The following is a 27,375-nucleotide window of genomic DNA, read 5'->3' as shown; positions in this document are numbered from 1 at the left end:
AGTAAACATTTATGAAGCGATGCTAAAATTTCCATCATGCAGTATAGCTGAATCTTAAACTCAATTTAACCTAACAATACCTTGACAAACTAATTTAATCTGAATAATCTTTGAGCCCCGATCGTTTGAGATGAAAATGTCTTGTGTCTATCATCTCGGGGACTGGGAAGGGGGGTAACTGAACGTTCCCCGCTTTCTACACCTTCCGAGAATACTTCAAATGATTCCCGGTAATACATTGTGAGCGACCGCTGGGCCACCTGACGAGACATCGCTGTGCATCAGGGCTAACTGTACCTAAACAGAGGGATTGCAGAACTTAGGGTTGCACTTCTGCGAAAGAACGGCATCAATTCCAGAAAACAGGAGCCAACCTGTAGCTGTATTGTCAAATATAGCATTTTCCAACCTTTCTTCTAGGCTTGCATTTCCACAAACCTCGACATTCTCGTTACTCTGTGTGCAAGAAAACTTAGATTTGAATTGGGGAATTTCACCCATTGCGCGGAATTCATAAAGCTCCATGTTGTAGAGCACCGGAAATTTCGCGGACTCTCCGACGGTTTCGCTACGGACGTGAACTTTCAACGGTGTCTCAGAACTGTAGACGGATTTCCGTGTTTTCTGAAAGAGTGATCAACAGGTAGGCAGGACATCATCTAAAGCACTTCTTCTACAAAGTTTCAGTTGACACCATCCCAAGATCAAACTTTTAAATCGCAGTTGCAGGATAAACCACCAAGCATCATTTCTTTTAAATTTCTATTCAATTTGATCATTTTAAACACCTGCACTCCGATTTATAGTTTAAATTCATCTCGCCCATGCATTTCAGCTAAAGATAAACACCATCAAATTTTAATGACACTATTTCTACTCAAACCAAATGACTTTTATTACTGCACTGAATTTTGGCAAGTGCTTGGAAAGATTACTTTCTTTCGAGCTACATGAATTTGGAAAAAACCCAAGGCGGCTGTTTTAGCTTTGTGCGTATGATTTATCAAAAGCTTAGACAAGAACAAGCATGCCTTGATGTAACTTAGTACATATTCTGCATTTTTGCTCGAATATCCCATATATTCACACCCCATTAATTGTTTTTAATTCTCGCGAACTCATAGCTTTATATGATGGACTTTTTCAACACCGAACACTATCATGTCCATTTTCGCGTGATAAGTAAAAAAATGGCGGCCGCTCGCAGTGTTCTGAAGTCTGTTGTATCGCTTGTCCATTTCCAGAAGTCGAAAAGAACGTGGAGACCAAAGTATTCGCTTCGTTTTTAATATTTTACGCGCAGCTATGACATTGTTTTTGCGGAATGAATTTGTAATCACGTCATGGATAAACCTTTCAAGGGCCTGGACATTGGATTGCTGGTACATGATGACATTTTCATGAGTTGCTGTGTTAGGCTGCATGTTGAGACAGCCATGTGTCATCAGTGCCGGTAATTGAACCATTTTACTAGAAAGAGACACTTCACATATCTGAGATATTTATTGCGCGATGTCACAACAGCAAAGAACACATCAATTTGAGTTTTCTAGATTCGTGCGCGACACGCCGCACAACTCCTTTCATGGACGCTGTCGGCGAAGTATAGTTTTAGACATTCAAGCAACAATAAGGGATTTTATGATCAACTACTGTCGACTACTTGCCGATGTCTGTCAACCAGCGCACAGCTTATGGTTTCTGACGTTGCTTCTGTATCATTTCAGTCGCATCAACTCTTTGCTTTGTATATTTTCCGCACAGTGTGCACCTTACGATCTCAAGTCCTAATGTTGACGTGACTTTAATTCGATTTGCAATGATCAAAATATCAATAATAACACGATTGGAACTAATTTGGGATAATTGGATGGTGAAGTGAGGTCGTTTAACCTGCAAATGTAAGCTCATCTGCTTTTCTTTTTACGCTATACACTTGTTTTATGAGTAACTTGTAATATTGCAACATTCAGCTACATGGCATCTAACATTTTTTGAGAAACGTGAAAAATATGAAGATCCAATTATCCCCAAATTAGTTCCAATCGTGTTTAATATAAATACAAGAAATATTCATGAGAAATAAGTCCACTAAGAAATTGGTTCAGAACAAAATTTTCTCAGTAGTACCGGCTACGCAGGCGTATTGGAAAAATATTTAAGATCGCTAAGGTATACGTTTCTTGTCCTTGATATTTGGTAAAAGTGATGCAAGATTCTTTACTTTTTTTTTCATCTACCACTTTGCTATTAGATTAAACATATACTCTCTTCCTTTGAAGTAGTAATTTGTATGAAGAAAAAAGTTAGCCGCCCAGATAGTGTATTAAGTCCATTGATTTTACATACAGATACGATTTTGTGAATCGTTCAGATTGTGTGTTCGCCATTTTTTTGGGGGGAAATCTATGTTATCGATTTTGTCGTCACCTAAAAAGAAAGACAGAAAACGACAAGGCAAGCAAGCGTCAACGGGATACCGACGGCGATGACCGGACACAAACTTAAATGTTATGACTCTAGACTACGATGAAAGTTTTTTTTTTAAATCATGAAAACTTTGCCATGGATATGAACCACTGGGAATCAGAAATTGGAACAAGATATTATATTGAAAATGACAAGGCAAAGCTAAGTTGTAGCTGAAATTGCTGAAATGCTGTTTTCGGAACACCTCAAGGGCCAGAGAAAGTCAGACCTATAACAAACACAAAATGTGAAAACGCCTTGGACAAATATACAAAAATTCCCTAAAATTAATCCAAAACAATGTGAAGTGATATTACTCGGTATTCTTAAAAGAAACCTAGAAACGTAGTTATAAAAAAATGAATTGAATTGAACGTAGAATTGTCGAAGATAGTTATTTAAATTTGCTTAAAAAATTCCAGTAAGCTATTTACTTCTCGTCTGAGAAATGCAGTGATTTCTGGTGCATTGCTAAATTATATGGCACTGGTAGTCAGTACTGTGGAATGTTTTAATATTTTCATGGACTGTTACCGGGTTTGGTTACTCATATGGTCATATTTAGATGTTCCGAGAAGAACTTTTTTCCCGAGTGTCGAGGACAAAAATTCAGCTTCACTGCTTACGAATACGTCGCGAATCTTCAAAGACATGGGGAGTGGTACTTCGTCGATGTCTACACAGCATTCAGTTGTGGTCGTGCCGAGTACTTTAAAACTAATTAATTGCTTGACATATTAAAGCGGGCACTATACTTTATAAGTATTTCTATACGCTGGTGTGGATGACGGTTAAAAGAAAACCCGCTATGAGCCATGCAAAAACTCTTCAAATAATGTATAGCGATAGTCTCCTAAACTTTGCTTCAGTCGGTGACTGTCCGAAGGTTAAGTCGTTGGCGGCAGCCATTCGTTGCATCTTCATTCGAAACTGTTTGCAATGGCGGACGCAATTTTATGGCGAGCGGGATGCAGCCACAGATAGTCAACTGGTTCGTTCACCCTACTCAAAGTTCAAATAAATCGAATGTAATTAGAGAAATTAAACAAGAAGAGCTCTAAATGGCTCGAATCACAGACTAGAATCGAGTCTGGCCTGAACAAATAATGAATGATCAAATCCTGGACTGAGAAAGCGAGCACGCTCTTTCAAGTTTCAAAACCAGTTTTGGTGGACAAGTTTGACTGACCGTGAGACAGATATCGGAAAATTCTCAAACCAATGCATTATTAGCTATTAGTCTTAAATATTTTCACTGTCGTCATTTCAGCTTTCCAGAGCTGTTCGCTTTATCTTCCATAAATTATTACAAGACATGCGACGTTTGTAACAGGCTGCATGCATGCATGGTTTGGCAAAGAGGACAAGCAATAGGATTCACATCACCACTTTACATTGCATGGGTTAAAAAACTTATTGTAAGACAGGTGTAGGTAATAGTGCATGTTAGTAAAGCAGAAACTTGGGATTATCCCGGATTTTCTTTTCTTTAACTTCCTTGCCAGGGTGTTTTTTCACTTTTGTAAAATCACAACTCGGCGGAATGGGGTGTGTGGAGCAGTATTCTGTGAAGAAACGTGGTGATTATTATTAGTTAACGAATTTGAAGATAAAATCAGTAATTTCACGACTGGAAAGAACTTTCCATCTCAGGTACGTTTTGCGTCACACCTTAAGAATACGAAATAAACTAGAAGGTGTTGAAAGGAACAGAAACCGGAAATGGGCGCCTTAAGATTTGTTTGACAATGGATATTTACGAATCGCTTCCCGTTACAAGTCTTACAACAAAAGGACATCTTCGCTATCGCATAAATTAAAGTGCATCACATCACGGGGTTTTCCAGCGGAATTTCCGATGATTCCATTATCAGTTTGTTATGACGGTTGTAAATCTGTCTTTGTAAGTCTTGAAGAAAAGTCCTTCAGTAGTGTCAAGTATTACGATTTCCTCGTCAATTAATTGATTTCTAATTTAAACAAACTACAGGCAGCTAGTATTGTGTACAGTCACGAAATAGCGACACTCTTTAATACATTAAGCCACTGGATTAAAATGTCTCTGTAACTAAACTACAGTGCCATTTATTTTAAACAGAAATGTGCTCAGAAATGACGAAATTATGGTCAAGTACGTGACATTTTAACAAAATATTAGAAAAAGTGTTATAAAAAGGTGTTAAAATCCACACGTTGACTATTTCAAAGGTCATGCAAGCCCCTTTCTGTCTCACTCTCTGTCTCGCTGTCTCTCCCTACCCCACAGTCTCTGTCTATCTGACTGTCTGATGACGTATTGTACAGCGGTTTTCAACAAAATTGTGAAGCTGAGTGTACAACGCATTAAGCACTTCTTTCATTATTTCTGTTCTGTGTTAATTACTTGTAGGACTATCGTAATGATATCAAAATGTCTAGTTCTCAACTTTGTCAACGCAGCCTCTGAGAGAGCGACAACAGGGCCCCAGAACTTGTCATTGAGTAGTGCGCACCGGAGATTCTTTTGAAAAACGTGTCTAAACTTGGCCCACAATTCAAGTGCGAGAGAGAGAGAGAGAGAGAGAGAGAGAGAGAGAGAGAGAGAGAGAGAGAGAGAGAGAGAGAGAGAGAGAATTTACATTATTGTCATTATTGTACATTATTGCCTAGCATTCATATTTCAACATTGACACTGAATGATTGCATCTAGGGCGTTATATTGGAGAGGCTTTTACAAAGTATTTGATTAATTGTTAGGGAAGAGAGTAATACAATTTATTTGTTGTCACGGAATTAAAGTACAGAAATTATCATCCAATGGTACATCCATTGCCTTTTAGAAAATGATATTAATTTATGATCGACAGTAAGAAGATTTGAGATTTATCCGTTAAAGATGTCGATTTTCTTCAATTTTTTCCGGACGCTGTCCAAGGCACCGCACCATAGATATCTTGTGTAGGTGGGTAAACGAAACAGGGAAGAAACTAGAATTTCCCTGGATTTCATGGGACGGGCATATCAATGGTTGAAGCCTGACTAGTTAGTTTGATAGCCGTGGGTGTTGTAACAATGCTTGGCACAGTTCCAAAGGCACAAAGGTTCATTCTGACGGGTCGCGCACGCGCTTGGCAGAGTGACGCACAATATCCGATACTTGGAGCTCAGCATCTTGTTAGCTTTTCCTCAGTCGAAATAACCCGAATTAGAGATATTTTGCGTAACATGAATAATATCGGCGTTGTGGAGAGGTTGCGTGCATGATGCATTATTACCTGAGGAGAAATATGACGCACTGGCCGGGGAGCGAACCGATGAGATAACCTGCCTTTTGCCCCAAGACCCCGGAATAAATACGCGAGCAAACAAAACAGAATAAATGACATGTAATGACAAGGAAACATGGTGAATCTCTGTACACAGTTGTGGTACAGCTGAACTCCCAATCTCTGGACTCTGAGATCGAGTCATCTATTGTCACGTAAACACGCCATTAATAATGTACCACGATTTATGAGACGCCACGTTGTTCACAGATAAAGGTTTTTACAAAAATATTCAATCGATCAAAACACACTAAAATATCGGTGGAGAAAAATTTAAAATATATTACCTTAATTTTCACAATAGAAAATTACTGGCAAAACCGAGGGAAACTTTTATTCTTGTAAAAAAGCAATTGTCTGGTTCTTCACATTGAAATATTCGTTTATCTTGTATGTATAGAGAAATGGAGGAATTCTTGTCTAAATAACTGTAATTTATATTCTGTGGATGATGTTTTTACGAGAGGAAAGCTACTGTATCGTTTGATGATATTGCCATTTTTACTATTCTAGGAGAAACATTACATCTTCTTCTCATGTGTTCCAAATTTATCATGTAGAAATACCATCAGGTATTAACCTTACACCTCGATGCATAGTGTATAACAATATATGATCGTTGCTAAAGAATGAATTATAAGAACACGGTCCGGACCGTGTAAAAATCGACATTAACCGTGACATTAGGCATTACGAAAATTTATGATGTTATGTTTGACTAAGTGAACATAATCATTTCGGAATGATCTTTAAAAGTAGAATAGGAAGACTTTTACGAAATGTATGGAAACCGCATCAAAATTATGGTTAATGATTTTTTAAATAGTCAACACAGCGCGAATGACAAAGCTACTGTGGAACTTCTCTCTCTCTCTCTCTCTCTCTCTCTCTCTCTCTCTCTCTCTCTCTCGTCTGTCTCTCTCTCTCTCTCTCTCTCTCTCTCTCTCTCTCAGAGATAAAATCCGAGCGAACTAATTTACGATCGACAAAGTAGTTAATGAAACGGTAATGAAATCAAAACTATTGCGCAGCGGGACACAGTAGATTCAGCTTAAACCTTGTACATAAAACCGTGACTCGTTTTAAGTTAGCATTTTGAACTGCAATTCACCATACATTGAATAGGGGCCGTATATTAACATGACCCTTGGACTTGCAGAGTTGCTGAACAGCCATGAAGCTCCTTCGTCGACCAAGCAAGCACATATATCAATATGTAAATATGACTGCTAGGGTTGCGTGTTGCATTGGTGGACAGATTAACCACAAACTTAGCGCTTTCAGGGACTACAGGTAACACAAACCTAGTTGGACACACATGTGAAGTTGTTCGTATTTAATCGTCTGTATTCTGTTACGCTGAAAAGTCAGAATAGGTACGAAATTCGAATTTCAAAGTTCTCTGACAGAGTCTCTCAAAGGTAGCAAAAAGCTGTTCATAAACAATCACGTAGCGGGCGGGCATTTTCTATCAGCGGGCGGCAGGCAATGTTTTTTAGTATATTAGCGCTGACATGGCAAAGACGGATAATGGCGGCCGGACAATTTTTCTTTTACTGCTCAGCGGGTAACTTTAAAAAGGCGAGCAGGGAGTCTAATTCACTTGTTTCGGGGCTTTGCCGGGAGAAAATCCTTTTGGCAAAGTGCTGACGGTGCAAAATTTTGTTGGAGGAGTATAAAGGGGAGAGGGTAAAAAATTGGCCGACTAGCGGGAAATACAGTACTCGTTAAAATAAAGAGCAAAGTTAAAACAAATACAGTAAAATACTAACCGACCAGCGGGAGATAAAACACTTGCAAAGCAGAGACTAAAAAAGTCTCTGCTTTGCAAGTGTTTTATCTCCCGCTGGTCGGTTAGTATTTTACTGTATTTGTTTTTACTTTGCTCTTTATTTAACGAGTACTGTATTTCCCACTAGTCGGCCAATTTTTTACTGTATCCTTCACACTTGCTGCAGTTTTATCTCTCTTTGAGTCATTTGTAATTTTTAAAGGGGAGAGGGATAGCGGGGGGGGATTCTGAGCGGGGAGGGGGGCATGGGCGGGAGGGAGATTTTCAAATCCCCCTTTTCAAAAGGGTGGTGACGAAGAAATTATATTTCCTCTCCAATTGTAAGTATGGTGGGCAACAACTATGCGTTAGACAAATATGTCTGCATGTATAAGCAAATATGGATAACATTTCTTAAATCTACTCGTTGACGGTCTGCTTCTATACGATTTGATATTTTGACCAACACCGGGATCAACAGGGCTGTCACTTCAGTAAGTCTGTCCTTGAATTGCAAAGCCTCTCAAATGCAGTAATCAAAACGCGAATGCAAATTGAGATCTGACAATGCGACAAAATAATTTGTCAAAATTCAAGGACGACACACAAAACAAGTAAAGCACATTAACACAATAACTCTCGAAGTACATTGAAGAAAAATTCGTCCCGAAGTTTTTCCCTCCGAACTGATTCTTAGAAATTTAAACACCGTACATTCTTTTTCTACGAAATGGGAAGTAGATATTGTGCACCTCGCTGTGAGGTCAATAAACCATAAATCCATAAACAACAGGGCACTTGTTTTGACACTGTGGCAAACAGAGAGAGACGTTAGTGCGCAGGCGCGAAAATGTTGCAATTGAAACACTATGCGTATTGTTCACCACCACACATGCCTTGGTCGGAAACACCCAAACTCGAAGAATAAAACAAAAAGAGAAATATAACTTTAATACCAAAACAAATACCAACAACAGCCCTGGACCGAGACAGACTGGCAGAGTATAAAATACGCCTAAAGAGCAAACAACGATAAAATTTAGTGTACACAGCCTCACTCAGCAAACATACCTTTCGAATTTATCATTTGTCTAGACGTAAATAAATAACCTACAACTTGTCACGGCGCGCACTCAAGTAAAGATTCATGTTTGTGATATAATACCCGTATAGGTCAGGTTTTGATACGACTATAGTAAATATATTTGCTTTTCTTGTTTCAATCGATCAGCCATATTTGGTCGCAAAGGAAGAATGTACTATGTGAATAATATACAAACTGATGAACATGATGATAATATCAAAAATACAATACAAATCAAGAGAATGAGTGAGTCAGTGAGTAACGGATTGAATAATTAAGTTAGTTTCTTAGAAAGGAAGCGATTGAAGTTAGTAAAGATAAAGTAATGAAATGAAAACAGTTCATCCGTGAATACGTTTATCATTTATGATGGAGATGTTCACGGTAACAGGATAATACGAATAATAATGACGTTCATGATGGTGATGATGATGATGATGATGATGATGATGATAATATTAATGATGATTGTAATGATGATGACTGTAATAACATGATGATGATTATCGTTATCTTTATATTGATCGACAACGATAGAGATCGACATTATAATGACACTAATTTGTCTTACGTTTGATGTTCGTATTTCGCCATGTTGTTTGCATACGATCTGGGTTTAATTAAGTAAAGGAAAGATAAGTTACATAAGTTGAAATTTGTTCGCCATTTATAATTAGCAACATACTCCTTAGCAACGAGATAATGTTGAGTTGTACAAGTAAGATGACCGAACCCAGTGATCTCCAGTCACGATCTTGCATCATTTATTGATTATCAATTTAAATGACTTCCTGTACCGGCCATACATTTCAATGTCACTATGTTATTCCATAAGTTCCTAAATTCTGCTTTGCACAGGAATTGCAGATCAGTCTTGATGTAGTTCATTCAACATTGAAGTAGTTTACTGCAAATAAAATAGGACGAGTTACAATTCCTGGAATTGACATTTCAGCCGAAAACAACAGACGTGAAGTCAGTTATCATGAGCTATACCATGAATATGTACACACCTTTTTGTCTGTATGCGACCCTTAACTTTTTAAGTCCGTACAATCGATCGGATTGACTCGGCAGTGTTGTTCACGAGTTTACCCATTCACGGTATCCTGGCTGTGTATCACAACGAAGCTGACCCTGTTCAAGGTTTCATCCCGGTAACCTTGTCAAATAACAAAGTTGTTACACTATAACGCCTAAAAGTTAGCTCGATCTGCTCATCGGCGTGACAAAGCGGATATCTGCCAACACAGCCATACCGCAGCGGATGGTATACTTTCAAGTTGGTTCATTACAGTTGATAATCGATGATTTGAAAGCCACGTCCATTACTCAAAAAAGAATATTTTCTTTATTTTACCGATGTTTTCGCATTGTACTGTGTGTAGTCTGATTTTGAAGTTTGATATTATTTAAAGCGTTTCACTGGATAGCCTTAGGGGCCACTGATAATTAAAACATGCGCACGGTGAACGAAACTAAGTCCCCCTCCCCTAAAGATCCTTTAGCTGGGGAGGGGGCCCTTGAGGGGGGGGGGTTTATTATCAGCGGACGAGGAAATTTATTCTTTTGCATAGCGTGCAAAACCTTGGTAAAAAGCTAAGAGCGTGGGAAGGGATTACAATAATTCAGTTGTCAGCTGAGTTCACCGATAGAGGGGAATAAAGGGGAGGAGGAAGAATCATAAGGGAGAGATTTTGTAATGGGAAACGGATCGGGAAACCTCGCAGTAAATAGTGGGAAGAATGGAACATTTGAATTAAAGGGACAAAAGTCGCTCTTTTTTCCTTTTAGTGATTTCAAGAAAACATGAAATACTTGCAAAAAGAACACGATTGGAACTAATTTGGGAGAATTGGATCTTTATATATTTTTCAAATTTCTCAAAAGTGTTAGGTGCCCTATAGCTGATTGTTGCAATATTACAAATTACTCATAAGACAAGCATACTGCTTAAAGAGAAAAGCAGATGAACTCATATTTGCAGATTAAACCGACATTAGTTCACTATCCAATTATCCAAATTAGTTCCTATCGTGTTAAAGTCACTCAGTGTACAAATTGAGGACAGTAAATAACTGCAATAGGTGTAAAAATTACCCCTTTGCTAAATGCAAACAGGTGATTTCGATTGTGACTTCTGGACAAAATGGATTTTTCCTATTCCGACTTGCTTTCTAATGACATGTAAACATTGCCACAATATAAGGAAAAGCTGCTATCTTTATCTATATGAAAGGCGCCACCAATTAAGATTTCATTACAAAAGCCTGCATGCACGAGTCCAAACTGCCAAAGAGTATATATTCAGCCATGCATTCTAAGATTTGTACTCTTGATGTTTTTAACTTGATGTGTTGGTACAGACCCTAAGATATTTCTCTGAACGTTTAATTTTGTATGAGCGCAAGCAGAGTTGGGGTAACCGTTTTGCAAAGTTGACAAGTATTTCAGCATGTTTCAAGAAGTCAAACGACGCAAATTACTTTTTATGTCAAACAAAATTCATGAAAAAGAAGCTCAAAAAGAGCAACTTTGTCCCTTTAAGGCAATACAGGCTTTGCTTTCCTTTCTGGATTAAAAATTCACGCAATTTACATTAGTGTAATCTATTTACATATGAAGACGACCCCAATAACAATTCTCAATATCCATTACAAGCATATGTGAGAACTAATTACCCGGATGTATGACCCTAGGTTGGACAGAAAAGGACAAAATTATTTAGTGCACACCAAATTTGTTATAGGGAAGTCTATTTCAGAACTTCACCAATCTCTACGCCCCTTCTTTACAACAACAAATAATAACATTAAAAAAACAGAACGATTATATAGAAAATCGGAAAGGGTAGGTACTCAATAATTTTAGATTTCGAAAGAACGCAATCCCTTGAAGTTATTAGTCAGCATCACTACCTAGAATGAAATGGAGTTATTTATTGTCAATACTGATGACCAAGGTTTAATTAATGGTCTCTGTAAACCTGAGACATAAATCTCAATTATAAATGCTTTCAATTTTCCAGTCTTTGAGCAGAGTTGAGAAAGGTTAGGTAGAATTTGAACTCTGATCCGGAACATTGTTATGCCTTGGTTTAATTTTACGTGTATCGATTGTTGAGTTTACGATCAACTATTTGGTGAGTAATGTTACACAAACTATGCATGGCACTGTCTATAAGTCTATTCCTCACCTGATACAGTCAATCTTTGCTGTCTCCGTCGCGTTCAATCGTTGTGGCCACACGTCACTGGCGGCGAATTGCACCATCTACCAAACAATCACATAACTACTTGACATAATCATGGCGTGCAGATTGTCATTAAATTGACATCAAGAGGCTTCTTAACTAACTTGAGTGTCCCAAAAAATTCCAAGGTACAATTTTTGTCACGGCAATTGAGTTTCACTTCATTGCTATACACCTTTCAGGCAGACAACGATTTTTTTTTCTTGTTTTGACACGCCAAATATTTTTTTATATCGGTTAAGCGTCAACTTTGACCTCAGTGTTGTGTTACTTTATGTATTGCCCATCAGAACAACAGCTGAGATATTATTTCTTCTGAAACCTCATGTACGACATATTAAAGTATCCAATCTACATCACAGGTGCAAAGTCCTGGTGTCACTTAAAATACCACAACAGCAATAACTCCCTAGTTATATGACGCAGAATTGTCATGGCGGCATGTACATGGTACAATCAAACTGTTTGTTCATTTTATAACAGTTGGTACTAGATGAAAATTCACCGTCTATATAATGTCAGCAAGAGTAGAATAATATTTATAAATGTGTTTTATGACCACAGATTGTTGGATACCAAGTGGCCTTGCATTAACGCTGTAATTTTTGCATATCACGGTTGTTATTGTGATGAAAAATGCTCTCAGTTGTTTTGTTTACATAACATGCAACGAATCTGGCCGCCATATTGGCGATCGGCAAGTCAGTACTTGGTCGTGGACCATACGTCTATATTAAGCTTGACACTTTTATGCTAATATCGTCGAATACTTATGATGGCTAGACTAAAAAAAAATGGACATGTCAATATAACAAAAATAGGAAAAGTGATATCATAAAGGCTTTTGAAGCTTCAAGAACAAGCAGTGTTTAAATTTAGACTTGACTATTGATATAGCGGCAAATAAGGAGATGTTATTCGTCAATGTCAACCTGGTTTCGAAAGGTTTCGAATTACAGGCGTTGGTTCAGTGGAAGTTCAGTGATCCCTGAGTCAGTTGTATGGCGTGTGTAATTTCTACATTATACAACATCTAGTTTGGGATTTCCTAAATCGGACTCGGTTCAGTTCCACTGACTGGTTTAATCAGCAAATTTAAACTAATCTTCTTTTCGTTTTTTGCAATTCGCTAGCTTTTATCGGTAATTTGTAATTTGCAACTTTCAGCTACAGGGCATCTAACACTATTGGTGCATTTGAACTTTTAGTAGATCGTATTATCTAAAATTAGTTCCAACCGTGTTCTGAGCAGTGCTCTACTTTTGTGAAGCCCCAGGAAAAGCTCTTAAAACGCCGGTCTCCATAATTCTTATCTCTTGCTGTCACACTCCTGTAACTTAATTGTGTTCTGTATCACGGTGTCTGTGGCAGTGTACATAGTCGTGTTTGTAATCCTGTCCATGACATCTCGTCTCTCAGTATGTATCTGCCTATTTCTGCCCCATTTGTCTATCTACCTCTCCGTCTCTTTAACTGACTGTCATGCTGAACAGCTGAACCTGCCAGTCTCCCTGTATTAACTATTTGTTCAGCAGTGTACCCTAGTATCTGCGCTAAGCTATCTGCACTACCTGTATCTTCACATTTCCTTCTGTTTGGGTATTATAGTATTAACTATTTGTGTAGCAGTGTACCCGAGTATCTGCGCTAAGCTATCTGCACTGCCTGTATGTGCCTAAATGTGCATTTTCTATGAAAATATTTTCCGTGCAAATAATTACAAAAAGTAAGTGTTCTTGTAAACGTCATGGTCTCTTCGAACTCTCGAGCGAACCAGATACCAACTCAAATCCCAGTCAACATACAACTGGAAGCCTTGCACCGTCATCACAAAACCACAATTCAAACTTTTACGAAAACATTAAGCTCCATTAAATTACAACCGCATAATATTTTATGAACCTCAAATATATTTTTGTATTATAATTAATTATACTTAGTGGAAGCAGAGTCGTGAGATTTTTTGCCACTGCCAAGAAACCTTAAAGATGGTGGTATTTTTATATTAGTAACCCAACGCAACAATGTCTCATAAGAGCACAAAGGAATGTTAAGGGCTTGTTTGAACATGTTCAAAATGTACAAAGTATGTAGTCGTTTTGTTTAAAGGCGCCTGTAGAAGTGCAGCGACTATTCGTGATCGCGTTATGTTTTTTCTGCCACCTGTTTGTATAGCTTTTTATTTTGTATACATACCATTTATATATCCGTCCGTGTCTCCCTGTCTCTCTCTCACTGACCGTCAGTCAGTCTCTATAGTTGCATGTCCTGTCCAATCTCTCTCTCTCTCTCTCTCTCTCTCTCTCTCTCTCTCTCTCTCTCTCTCTCTCTCTCTCTCTCTCTCTCTCTCTCTCTCTCTCTCTCTCTCTCTCTCTCTCTCTCTCTCTCTCATATAATCTACTTAACCCAACCTATTAAGGCTAAAAGTTATTGTACAACGATTTTATTTTCTAGTCATTCAAGATTTTTACAGCATCTGGATTTGTAAAGTCCTTGTCAACGTCATTATTCGAGTGTCAGTCGGTAATTTAGTACAGCGAAAAGCTTACGACAATGCCTTCAGAAACTGAGACACGTTTAACAAACCAGCTGAAATCCCTAACCCTAAAGTATGTCAAACTAGGACAGGAGGCAATAATGTTAGAAATAAATATCTCCTGATGCAGCTGCGTATCCTGAAAGATATCTATACCCATGAGAACCCCTTAAAATGTCATTTATGTCTTTGTTTAAACCTATAGCTAAATTAGGTATTTCAATGGCAACCTATATAATACTCTTTTTAATCACATGTATTTTGTTGATAGAAGGCAGTGACCATAAAATGTCATTAGGGTAATTTATTTTAATCTGTCCATGTTCTTTAACAACGGATAAATTCTAGTGTAATAATTCATAGACAGATGTTCGGCATGGACAGTGTGGGAAAATGAAAACTGTTTTTATAATGACATTTGGTTCATTTGCATGCCTACTGGTGAATATCTATAGATTGTACAGGTGTTTTTCAAGAACTCTCACTCCCACATACTTTGTTCGGTGCTGCAAGCGTATTCTACCATGACTAGCGATTCTCAAAAATATTCAAATTTGAAATTTCTAGGAAAGCAATTATCTCTTCGAGTTTTTAGAAAGATCTGTAACTTATCTTGCTTTGCAGCTGTCCCCTGTAAGCCGCATATGTCTTCAGCCTGTGTAGTGTAGGAAAGTTACAGCACAATTTTGACTTGTTACATGTGTTTAAGCCTGGATTAACATGCCAGAAAAGTTGCGTATCGGAGTTTCATGTGTTTCTCGCTAGGTTATGTTTTGAAAGCTAAGGCAAAGTTAAGCTATGATCCTTTCAACAATTGTACCCGTTTTAATACCTTTGCATGCTCGTTAATTGATTGTCAAATAAGTCTATTGGACTCTCATCAAATTTTATAGTTTTGCCTGTCAGTTTCATTATATGATTTCTAAGGTGAACACTTCATTCCAAGGACTTCTGTTTGCTATCTCATTCCTCATTTCACTACATACTCTACTATTATCAAAAGGTTTTAGTGATCCTATTCCATTGCAGGTAAACCATTCTCAATGGTAGTGTTGTGTAATATAGTTATTACTAATTCTCTCCTTTCTCTGGTCCTATTTTTTCCCAAGTTTGGTCATCACTCTCAGACTGTTTGTTTACATCCTGCTTTCTGCGTATCTGTCTCTAATCCTGGCTTCGCTAAAACTTGCGAAATGTGATCTGTTCTTAGAGATGGATGCCAAAATGTAGACGTCTATCATGTTTATTTCTCTCCATGTGCCTTTCTCTGTCTCTTTGTATGTGTGTGACATGTCTGTTACTTCTCTCTCCGCAACTGTGTGTCCGTCTCTCTCTCTCTCTCTCTCTCTCTCTCTCTCTCTCTCTCTCTCTCTCTCTCTCTCTCTCTCTCTCTCTCTCTCTCTCTCTCTCTCTGCCGCTCGGCCTCTCTACCCCTCGGCCTCTCTGCTCATATCTCTGTTTCTCTCACTGCCTCTTGCTGTCATGAATTTCTGTCCCTCACTGTCTCTGGTTGTCAGTCTCTGTCTGTATGTATGCCTCTCTTTCCCACTCTCTCTCCCCTCCCTTCTCTCTCCGATTCTGTATTTCTCCTTTCATCCCGTCTCTCAGTCTTATTATGTATTTTTTCTCTCATTAATTGTCTACTTCTCTACTTGTCCATTTCTTTCATAGATTATGTTTCGCAATGTCCCTGTCCCTAAATATCTTACATACAGTATCGCTGTCACTCAGTTTGCTAACACAATTGCAAAACAGAGAAAAAGCCATAATAATGCCTACCAGCTTAATGTTTGCCTGAAATGAAACTTGTTTTTATGGGGGAATGATGAACGTTTTCCGATGTTTATGTCACATGTTGCATCAAGTAAGTCTCCTATTCCAAGTTAAGGAACAGCTGAAAGGTGTATACTTTCTGTGATGAAGGTGAAATGTGCCTGGAGAGAGTCTCTTATTTTTTTACAACAAAATATTTTTTACAACATATCTGGAAATATTTTCCAACTGTCAGACATGTAATCGTAAAAAATATGGACAAAGTTTCTCAGTAAAGATATTACTCATGTAGGTAGAACATTAAATATGCAATTGTATTTGGAAGCTTGTTATTGAGTGTTAAACACTGAAATCGTACATTTCCTAGACTCGCTGACCCGCAAAATAAGAGACATTCATTGAAAGGGACCGCAATAATTGTAAGTTTTGAAAAAAATCTAGACTGTTGTAAAACCAAGTACATTTGTTGTTCTTCTCCATACAGTGTGTTGAAATATTATATTTCAATTTGGAAATAATTTGGGATAATTGGATAGTGAAATAATGTCGGTTTAATGTGCGACTCTGAGCTCATCTAAGCAATGAACTTGCTATTATTTTAGTAATTGTAATATTGCAACATTCAGCTATTCGGCACCAAACACTTTTGAGAAAATTTGAAAAATATAATGAGCGAATCTCCCAAATTAGTTCCAATGGTGTTTACAAATAGTAAGACTCGTCAGCACAGTTGATTGACTGGAAAATAATGTTATTGTCGACAAACGAATTCTATTCGCATTTAAAATTCAGTTTCCTATATTTATTGGACACTACACACAGGTTGTGTTAGCAAAGTCAGCATTTAGGAATTTATCGTCAGAGTGAAACGTGAAAATGTGGTTGAAACAAAACGAAAACAAGAAAAAAGCATTTAAAAGGTTCTGCCAGATCTAATGTAGCTGCAACATTTTTTTAAATAAATACATAGCTTTAACATTTTAGTAAATAAATACAGTTTGGTTGCCTCAGTTTATTCCATCAATACATGTCAGTTGATATGTGAATTTGCAAAGGCAGTGTGTACATATGGGTAACAAAGACATGTGTTTGGAAAATACAGTCCACAAGCATAATGCAAAAATAAAATGAATAGTAAAATAAACTTGTTTATTTTTCCTTGCATTTCGGATTTACACGGCCCACATGTATATGAGGATTAACATACAAGAAAATGAACAAAATTACGGCAAAGTTTATAAAGTTTATAATCAGTGTAATGTTGAAGTCCAGCAAATGTAGAAAACGTTTAAAATTTCAGAAGAAACAGCGTTAAATTCGATTATCTCAGTCAAATTTGCGTTTATATATAGTCAATATCTTTACACCAAAAATGATGTTATATAATGAGTTTCTTGTATAATGGCGTATTTTATGTCAATAAATAGTCTTCGATATCGAAATGTAACTTTTGAATTCTTGGAGTGGAATCGGGCAAGATAGGAAGAAGGCGAGACAAAACAGAAAAACCAGCGCGGTGCAAATTCACGATCAGGATATCCATTAATCATTCAGTAAAATTTCTGATGCAGCCGCACAGTCAATTTTGAAAACCGTGAAAGAAGTCCTTTTATGAGATCATGAGACTTTGAAAACTGGGCAGATGACATGCACGTGACATGCACATGACATGCATATGACAACTTTGTCATGAAATTTTACACACAGGTATCACGAAGTGAGCTCAGTGGTTTATAAATTCACAAGACTTTTACACCACTTGACACGTGACATGAATGTGACATGATTGTTATATTATACATATTAGAAATGTTAATTTAACTCAAAGGTCTTAAATTAGGAGCGCAGTGGTTAATAAATTTTGTAGTCACTTCAATTTAGACCTTTATAGCTAAATATGCCTTTCAGCTTTTGTCTGTAAAGCCCGACACTTCTAATCTTCCACAATCCACTCACAGATTTCACCAACTCGGCCTTTGACGAGTAAATATTTTCATATTGACTTTCTGAAGACTTCAGAACGCTCTATGATATTTTAACTTGCATCAAGACGCACCAATAACATTTTTGAAACGTTTTAATGTGCAAAGACCGTAACATACAAGAAATAAATTGTATGATAAATAAATTATTGATTAATATGTTCGACAGGTACTGTTGTTCGAACAGCACAATATGGCTTCGCTTGGGTCGGAAACAGTCTTATACCGAGGGCCTATTGCAACCACATGCTAATGAGTGCAAGAGAGATTTATGGTAAATGGCGGTGTTTTTGTCAATGTCATCACACCATCATTAGCAACAATTCAGATACAGCCATACAAATATAGGTGACCAGGGAAGTCGTAACTGGGCGTTCACATCTAATCATACCAAAGTATTCACCCACAGGTCAGATACACTGATCCCATCTGAAGTTCCCTTGGCTAGTCATTGATTGCGTTTAATTATAGACCCTACTAGGTCCTATGTTAAAATATTAGTTATAAGAGATATCATATGACTACAGGCCTGTGTCATTTTACAACTTCGTGACACTCTCAGTATCGGCAAATATAGATATTAAAGGTCAAATGCACCCCGGGGACAGATATTCATACATTACAATTTTTGCGGTGCTTTTCTCGTCCCTGCTTGTTGCGATTCATTTGAAGCCCTTGGAGAACATGAATTTTCACAGTCGGAGCTTCTGTGGAAATCCAAAAAGTTTAACGTTTCCCTGTAGAGTTAACAGGAGGAAAGACAGGCCCAGAATTCCAAACCTCAATGAATTGAGGTAATATGTTTCTTTGCTGCCAAAACTTTGCACTATGACCCCTAATTTGTCTTTTTGATCGATCATAAACGCGAACAGTTTACAACTTCGTGACACTCTCAGTATCGGCAAATATAGATATTAAAGGTCAAATGCACCCCGGGACAAACAACGTTTGAGCGAAAGTTGAAAATTTCTCCTTTGATACGCACGCTATCTTGATATTAGACAGGACAAAATGACTATTACGATGACAAACTTTTAATTTGCATACATTCAAAGCTCTCATATATTTCAAGCCAGGCAGGGAAGTGTTTTACCAAATACTGAGTCACGTTAGTCTCGTTTCTGCTGTAAATCGTCCCAGCCCAGTGAAAACATGTTCCATCGTGGGTTTAACATGGCATTAATCTTCGGTAACTCGCCTGTACAAATAATGCAAATCGTACTTCAACCGTACATGAATTTTTTTATCGATTTTAGTCTTTGGTAACTTAACTCTGTCCAAAGGATCGCTGATTTGCTGGGTTCTTTGGCGCCAACTCTCACAGTTAAAGAAAAGAAATCACTTCAGCTAACGAAAACACGAAATTGTAGCAGGGAGTGAATGTTCATGCATTCTGAGAATTTTTCAATATTCCCCATCACACAATTCAACAAAACAAATCTGTATGTCGTTGTGTGCAGTGCGTCCGTTGAAAAGCACCTGAAGCTGTGGGGGAGGGGGAACCATGGCTGAGTCATGCAATATATCTGGGGAGCTGTCTTTATTTTGGAATATCAAAAAAGTGAGACAAGGCGGAAAAAAACAAATGAAAATGTTGTCACGACACCATCTCAAGTAAACACCTAATAATTACCCTAGTGTTCTGATTCAGGTTTATAGCTTTCGGTACCGTGAAGCTTGTGGAAAGATTCGTGAACTGGGACATCGGCAGAGTACGGGAAATTCCTGCCAGCCCACACAAACGAGAAATGGCCAGGGTATTCTGTTTGTCAGGGTGCCGTACTTTAACCAATCGAATGCCGTCTCTTGGGGTTGCCATGGCAGCTGCATAGCATTATTGCATACCCGCGAATCGCACTGCCGGTCTGTCATTGAATCGACCCCATATAAGGATTCGTTCTCATTTTTGCTTAATAGTTTGATGGACCAGTAAGTGCAGTGGAGCGTCTTTCACTGCCACTGCATTGCATAACTTCACAGATCAGCGTGTTGTGTTCAACTTTCCAGGCCAGCTCGGCGTCGAAGTTGCCTAGCCCAGCGAACTGCAAATAGTCGAGCGCTGCTCTTGAGCGCAACAGGTAATCAGCTCAAAGTTTTCGCTCTCAATAACGGCAACACTTAAGCGCGGCATGTCAGTTCAGTTTGCCGAGTCTGCGCGCTCAAGTGCTATTATCGAGTACACTTTGACATACCTGGCTTTCAACTCAGGTAGACTGTGCGTTTTACAGGTATTTTCCTACGCCTGCCTGAAAAAGCATAACACCTGTCGTACGTAAAACATGTTACACCAACAGAATTATTTCTTTTGATTTCAACAGACTTAACTCCTAGAAATAGTAGAGACAAAACCAAGATGCCGACAACGAATTTTCCAACAGAACATGATACTTATGAGGCCGCGGAGAGCCATGCCGATGATTCTGACTTCCCGTTTCTTGATTTTGGCGATTTGGCAGCCGACTTTCCCGTCGAAATGGATGATATATCAGAGGTGAGAAGACAACCCTTAGTTCAATATTCTACGCAGAAACTTCTCTTACCCTATAGTTTCTTTGCGCGGGCAAGGCGCCAAAATACTGCTACGTTGCATGAAGTTATACCAGCCGCGTCAAAGACAGCTCTGAACAAAAATATGTCCGTTGCAGCATGGACCTAATTTTTTTTAGGTCCATGGTTGCAGCCACTGTGTTTGACATTGTAGAGACGTAAAATAACATGATTACTGGCTTTGCGCAGCCTTCGTGCAAAACCACATACAAGTTCTGACAGGCGAGCCGAATGAACTGCGTTACTTATCTGAGTCGATAGAGTGTAAAATGCCGCCCATTCGCAACATCTGTTTGTTGACCCGAATTTGCAAAGCAATGTCCAGTTATTGGAGCGTACAAGACAGGGGGTGTAAAACCATAAACCCTATATGATTAAATCGATGCATACGCGTGGGCAGGGCAGTAGACAACTTGGCACACAGGGCAGTAGACAACTTGACAATACAACAAGTCCGTTGCCAGGGTCTTCACCCAGGTAGAAAGGGTTACAAAGAGGGGACTCGCTATGTTATGTTGTGCAGTGTAAAGTGACAGGTATTCGTCGTCGCCGGCCATTCTATTCTCCTAAAGGCCGTCGTTGCAGTGAATTCTTAGAAATCGAAGGAAGGGGAACTCCCCACATCGCCAGAACTAAACACTAAGCGTTCAGGGGAACCCCCGTTTGTAATCAATCTGTTTTCACCGGCTCGTAAATGAACCGAGGAATACTATTTAATTCGAGTAGGATAGTTTTTACATGTCAACACCAACAACTCAAAAAAGGGGTTTTCAGTACGATTACAGGGCTATTAAAATACGTTTGCTGGCTGAATCCAGAAAAAAATTCACTTTAAATCCGGAACCTTTATTCTGATCCCCGGAGCATTCGCAGTACAAACGATAGGGACAGCCGTGATCAATGTACGGGATATTCGTCAAGCTTTGTTTTGGACAGTGGTTGACAAAATGGCTGACGACATCTAGGGACCGTTATGATACAATATGTTGAGTTAGTCGACGTAAATCGAAGTGCTTAAACGTTATTCTAACTAAACTGACGGGGAAAGTTTTAGGTAAACTACCTGGTTTTAAAGCTAATGTTGGACTATCGTTTGGCGACAAATGTTAGACTATAGGAGAGTAATTTGTACAGAAAAATCATGTCAACAGAGAGCATCCCGCCAACACATTGCCCTGCGATACCTGATCGTCCGCAGTGAAAAACTCAGTGGCACAATAAAGGTCGCGTCCCATGTTCAACGTCTTTGTTGAGACTTGCGGACCTTTTGTTGGATTCCAAGAATTAGATCAGAGTTCGGAGAAACGGACGATAGTTGGCATAAATTGCCCATGTCTAGGGCGTTTGAATATCAAACCATTCAATAGAAGGAATAACATCAGCAGATTTTCGCGCTGAGGTGATCGCGAAACTGAAGCCATATACTCGGCCAGACTGTCGCGTAGTTCGTGGGGGTGAATGTGATAGCCAGAATGTGCTGCGTAAACCCGAGAAAAGCCAGGCGACTATAGTCTTGTGCACGGCTTTATCATAAAAAATACGGGTAGTTTTGATTTTCTGTGAGCAAATAGGAATGAAATACATCACCATGATAGAGGCTGGCTTTCAAGACAAATGTTACTAAATACCGGTTATTTGACTTCATGATAGGCAAGCAAGATCAACAGGTGTCTGCAAAAGACTGCCGCTAGATGGCGCCCTGGTCAACTGAAACATTTCCCTCGTCGTTTATCGAAAGCGATGGTGTTCAATTTTAAAACCGAATGGCATTTTTAACGAACCACCACTTTACATAAAGGCTACAGAAATAACTCAAGTTATATATTATTGTACGTTGATATCTGTAGGACCCTGCGGAATATTTTAAACGGGCCAACCTGCAGACAGACAAAGATCTGACCTCTCAAATGGGATTACCTGAGGGTAAGCTTGTGTTATTTTTCTTATAGAATTTTAGGGAAAAGGGGGAGACAGAGACGGAGACAGAAAGAAAGACACACACAGACAGACAGACAAAAAGAGACTCCACCCACACAGAGACAAAACAAATAGAGTCAGCGACAGACAGATGGACAGAAAGACTAGACAGACAGGCAGATACAAAAAGAGAAAGATACCCAAAGCATGTTGATGTCAAAGCGAAAGAAATTGATGAGAAGTCGTATCGCGGCCTTACAAAGGCTACAGACACAAATGAACTATATTCTGATACAGAGCTCTCTCACCTGTTGTTTTATGCAGACGTACGTGAAATGACCGTTACACAAGTTGGAAAGTTTCTGTGTTACGTAAACAGCGTTTTCGGCCTCAACAACGACTTTTCAGTGCTGGCTGCCAAGGGAGAGATTGACGGTAAACAACTATGCTCGCTATCTAAACCGCAATTTACAGTTGTATTCGACAACCACCCTGATGTCGACATGGTCTTTGAATACTTGAAGTCATGGAAGAAAGGTAAACATTTGAAGATTGCATCTGATCGAACGGGGCCATGACGACTATAAAGACGACGACGACGACGACGACGATGATGATGATGATGATGGTAGTGATAGTGATGGCAAATATAATAATCATTAGGACGAAGAAGATGATAATAACCACATCATCATCATCATCATCATCATCATCATCATCATCATCATCATCAATAACAACAACAAATACTACTACTACTAGTACTACTACTACTACTACTACTACTACTACTACTACTACTACTATTACTACTACTACTACTACTAATTGTTTCTTTCTATCGTAATTTTTCAGAATTCCATTCTCCTAAAAAGACATATTACCAACTGGAAACATTCGGTGCTAACTTTGTGGATTCTCAAAAGAAGACAAATCCCGCTAAAACAGAAATGTACAAGGCACCAATCAGGTTCCAAAACTACTCGAAGAATCTTGAAGATTTTCTATCTTCTCAGGAGTCCTACACAGAGACCTCTCACTTTGACTGTTCGATTACAGAGTCAAGGGCGCAGTATAGAGACTTGTCCCAACCAGTCATGGAGTCACAACTTGTCAAAACAAACTTTGACCAGTCGTACCCGGCATCGGCAGCTAACCCCCGCACACACAATGGCATTAGTTTTGGACATTCTAGTCACAGTACCAGAACAGAATCGCATCAGGAACCTCATAACGGCCACATTGACTTTTTCAACTCGCTTATTCAGTACAGTTCAAGTTCGCCGACCGTTTTCCAAACACCCGTGGAGTCAGAGCCGACAATGCAGGGAGGCTACGAGCGCGACGCCAAGCAGTCGTACACGGAACAAATCGACGCTTTCAGTACACAGCAAGTAGAGGATCTTTGTCTAACTGAACTTTCTCAATCACCCATGGAAACAAAACCAAATATTGGCCAGTCACACGCGCAGCTTCAAGAAAACCAGACTGTTTCACATCCGTCTGAATCATGTGCGGACATTTTCCAGACACTCAACAAAACTTGTGAGAGATCACGGACAAATTCAGAAAATTATATTGACTCAGAAAATGTTATCGAACAGCTATTAGCTCTGTCGTCCAGCAGCATCGACGGTTGCCATTCAGGTTCAGATGCGGACTCATCCGAAAGTGATGACGATTCCATTTCAGAGGTAAGAAGAATTGCGAAAAACAATGTTTATAGAAATTCGACTGCTTCGACGTGGGCTTACATTATTCGTGGTATACACTAGGCTGAAGTAGTGAAAAAAGGAAACACTTTTTTAAGTTTACCGTGAACGAGACTATTTGTGCCCGTGAAGTGTTAATGCATGTGTAATTAGTATGACTCATAGATCATGGGCGTGAGCGAATTACCTGCAAATATGTTTCGTCTGAACTTTATTTATATGAATATTTCACTGTAAGCTTTGAGTGTATTCATTACAAGATATGTGCGCTGCCATGACAGTTTGTCTTTTGTCGCCATGGTTATAATCTGCGCGTCATCTTCTGAAGGAGGGACCTCTGAACACGGACAAGGAGTCTGTGCTCTAAAGTAGCGTGTTTCCGAACTTCAAAGGTACGAAGACACTTCAAACAGAATATGCTAAGTTTTTCTCTTTCTTCGTCCCTAGAACATCACCCCTATAACCGTCAGACAACTCGAAGAAATATGCAATGAAACAATTCCACAGGTCACCATGGCACCGGTCAGAAGAAGAAGAGGACGACCACGGAAAGAGCGCCCTCTCGCAGGTAATTACTACAATTTACTAATATGGTGTAACGGTCCAAAGTATCAGGAATATGTGACAAACGACTTTTGCTTGCTCTAAACTGATGATAAAACTGTGAGGGATTTACTTAAACGTGTTAAACGTAGTTCAATATTCCGTGAATGTAAATTTTTCCAGACACATATGCACATGTCTACCAAATTTCTTGCCAGTCATGGCGATCTGTGTAAACGTGTGTATTCAATTTCAGTTCTGACTCTATCGCAGGCGCTCGTTCGCTGGGTAGCAGACGCGAACGATTTTCTGCTCGATCTATACGTTGCGGGCTATGGGATTGATAAATCGAGCAGAAAATCGATCGATCTAGCAGACTTCCCGGCGAACAAGCGCCTGTGGACTGTATCGATAGAAGTTGACAAAAACAGTTGTAAGTCATCGTGTGGGTTGGTAGCGGTGTACAACTTACGATTATTTTCCTCATTTGCTTTTACAGGAAGAAAAAGGAAAGAAAAGAAGCTGCTGTGGAAATTCCTTCTGAGACATTTGAACGGTGGGGAGTGCAGCAAGTGCGTACAGTGGACGGATCAATCCCAGGGACTCTTTCGCTTCGTCAGCGCCGAGAAAGAAGAAATTGCCCGCCAGTGGGGTGTCGAGAAGGGCCATAAAAATGTTATGACCTACCAGAAGATGGCTCGCGCCCTTCGGAACTACACAAAAAGTCAAATCATGGAAAAATGCCCGGGGAAACTGCAGTACAAATTTAGCCCCAGAATTTACAGTCGTTCGCACAATTCGTCGGGTTAAATTATGACAACAAGACTGAACCCACAGGGACGTCACCTTTAAAAAAGGATGGACCTCAAACAAATGGAACGGGGAGGAATATCTCTGTGATATGTAGCTAAAAGCTTTTGTCAGTACTTACGTCCACAATACACAAGACATTATCAAGTATTATACAATGTTAGGTAGACTTTTATACGATGAGGCAACATAAAGTATCTTTACTACACTCTATAGGTAATTGCAACACATATTAAGTGCCTATAGGACCGCAAACCACTTACAGTTTACCTATTCTAACATGCAATACCTTTGACATCATTTTTGCAGTATACGTCATGATTACACTCTTGGTTCACGCAGTTTAATGTTCACTGGCAGTGACTAGCACGTCAAAGCACGTGTGAATATAATATTACGAGAGAGAGAGAGAGAGAGAGAGAGAGAGAGAGAGAGAGAGAGAGAGAGAGAGACAGACAGAGATGTCTTATTTTTGTATAAATAGAGGATTATTATATGACATATAAAATAAAAATGAAGAGTTACCCAAGGTAATGTGCTCTTTTGTCTTCGTCGGTTTTTTATTCAGTCCTCTGAGAGTGGGAAGTAGGCATCAGTCAAACTTATTGGGAGAATCACTCACTAACACTCCTTTACTTTTCAAACCCTGGTACAAATTGCCTTGCAGTAGCATATATGCAGTACACAACCTTATTGTCGTGAATGGCATCAATTAAGAATGCGTGGAATTTTAGGGGAAAAATCACAAATCTTTTGATTACTAAAGGATCGAAAACGAACTGAGTTGTGCTCGACGCCCTATCTTTTGGAAATCAGCAAGGAATATATATATATATATATATATATATATATATATATATATATATATATATATATATATATATATATATAACAAATTACAATGTTTTCCTTCGAACAGAAAACCAAGCTGGCGATGTATTATCTGCCCAGATATGAATTATTGTAAGCACCTCGAAAATGGCAGTTTGAAAAATGATCTTTGCTCAAGGAAACTTACGAGAACATCTCATTTTACTTATATTTTGAAATGAAAATGGCCAGGTACACTATTGTATTAAATGTACGAGAAAAAATCTAATGTTTTAATTTCCACAAATAAAAAGCGCGCAAACGCGAGATTTCGTTTTAACGGATTTCAAATTTCATCCACACAACTTGCAGATCAAGCAAAGATTATTTATTGTAAAGAAAGCCCTATACCGGGGAATATTCTGCAGTAAAGTTTTCAACAAAGTTAAGTGACTAACTTTGTACAAAATACTGGAAAACAATGGGATGCTACTTTTAAACCATTCACCCCCAGTTCCCTGTATACAGGTCCAACTTTACCATAGAAAACAATGGATTTGGGACAAACCATGGTGGTGAAAGGGTTAAACCAAATCAACATCTGTCTTTGAGGCGCTGTAGGCCGAGATAGCGGTCACGTTTTGATGATATCGCCACAGTACGGCGCCCTCTGTGTCACATACGCCAGACAAGTCGTCGGGGAAATGACTTTGCCATGATGAGTCTGTCCACCATATGAAGGGACCGTAACTTACAGTATGCAACGTAGGATTGCTGTTGTCAAGAGTACAACTACTACTCAGCCTGACAGATGAACATTTTCCCGTTTAAAATTTGTGGCTTGGAGAAACCAAACCCCAAAC

The 27,375-nt window shown here is 38.9% G+C and overlaps 1 protein-coding gene across 4 annotated transcripts; it reads left to right on the top strand.

Annotated features, from left to right (window-relative positions):
• Positions 1-123: 123 nt before the first annotated feature.
• LOC139152179 (uncharacterized) lies at positions 124-26,236 on the top strand. 4 transcript variants are annotated; one of them, XM_070725327.1, is made up of 7 exons: positions 124-643; positions 20,505-20,664; positions 22,568-22,643; positions 22,962-23,174; positions 23,493-24,331; positions 24,797-24,917; positions 25,392-26,236. In XM_070725327.1, the coding sequence occupies exons 2-7, from the start codon at positions 20,527-20,529 to the stop codon at positions 25,700-25,702; spliced, it is 1,698 nt and encodes a 565-aa protein (XP_070581428.1). In that variant the 5' UTR covers positions 124-643; positions 20,505-20,526; the 3' UTR covers positions 25,703-26,236. The 4 variants fall into 4 exon arrangements, with proteins under 4 accessions (XP_070581428.1, XP_070581409.1, XP_070581420.1 ...); XM_070725308.1 differs by having other exon boundaries at positions 400-643; positions 20,492-20,664; XM_070725319.1 differs by lacking the exon at positions 124-643 and adding an exon at positions 20,076-20,251.
• The last annotated feature ends 1,139 nt before the right edge of the window (positions 26,237-27,375 follow it).

This window comes from Ptychodera flava, chromosome 2, assembly GCF_041260155.1.
Source record: "Ptychodera flava strain L36383 chromosome 2, AS_Pfla_20210202, whole genome shotgun sequence".
In the NCBI taxonomy this organism is placed as follows: domain Eukaryota; kingdom Metazoa; phylum Hemichordata; class Enteropneusta; family Ptychoderidae; genus Ptychodera; species Ptychodera flava.
Note: the sequence above shows the minus strand (reverse complement) of the source record. Positions and strands in the feature narration are given on the sequence as shown.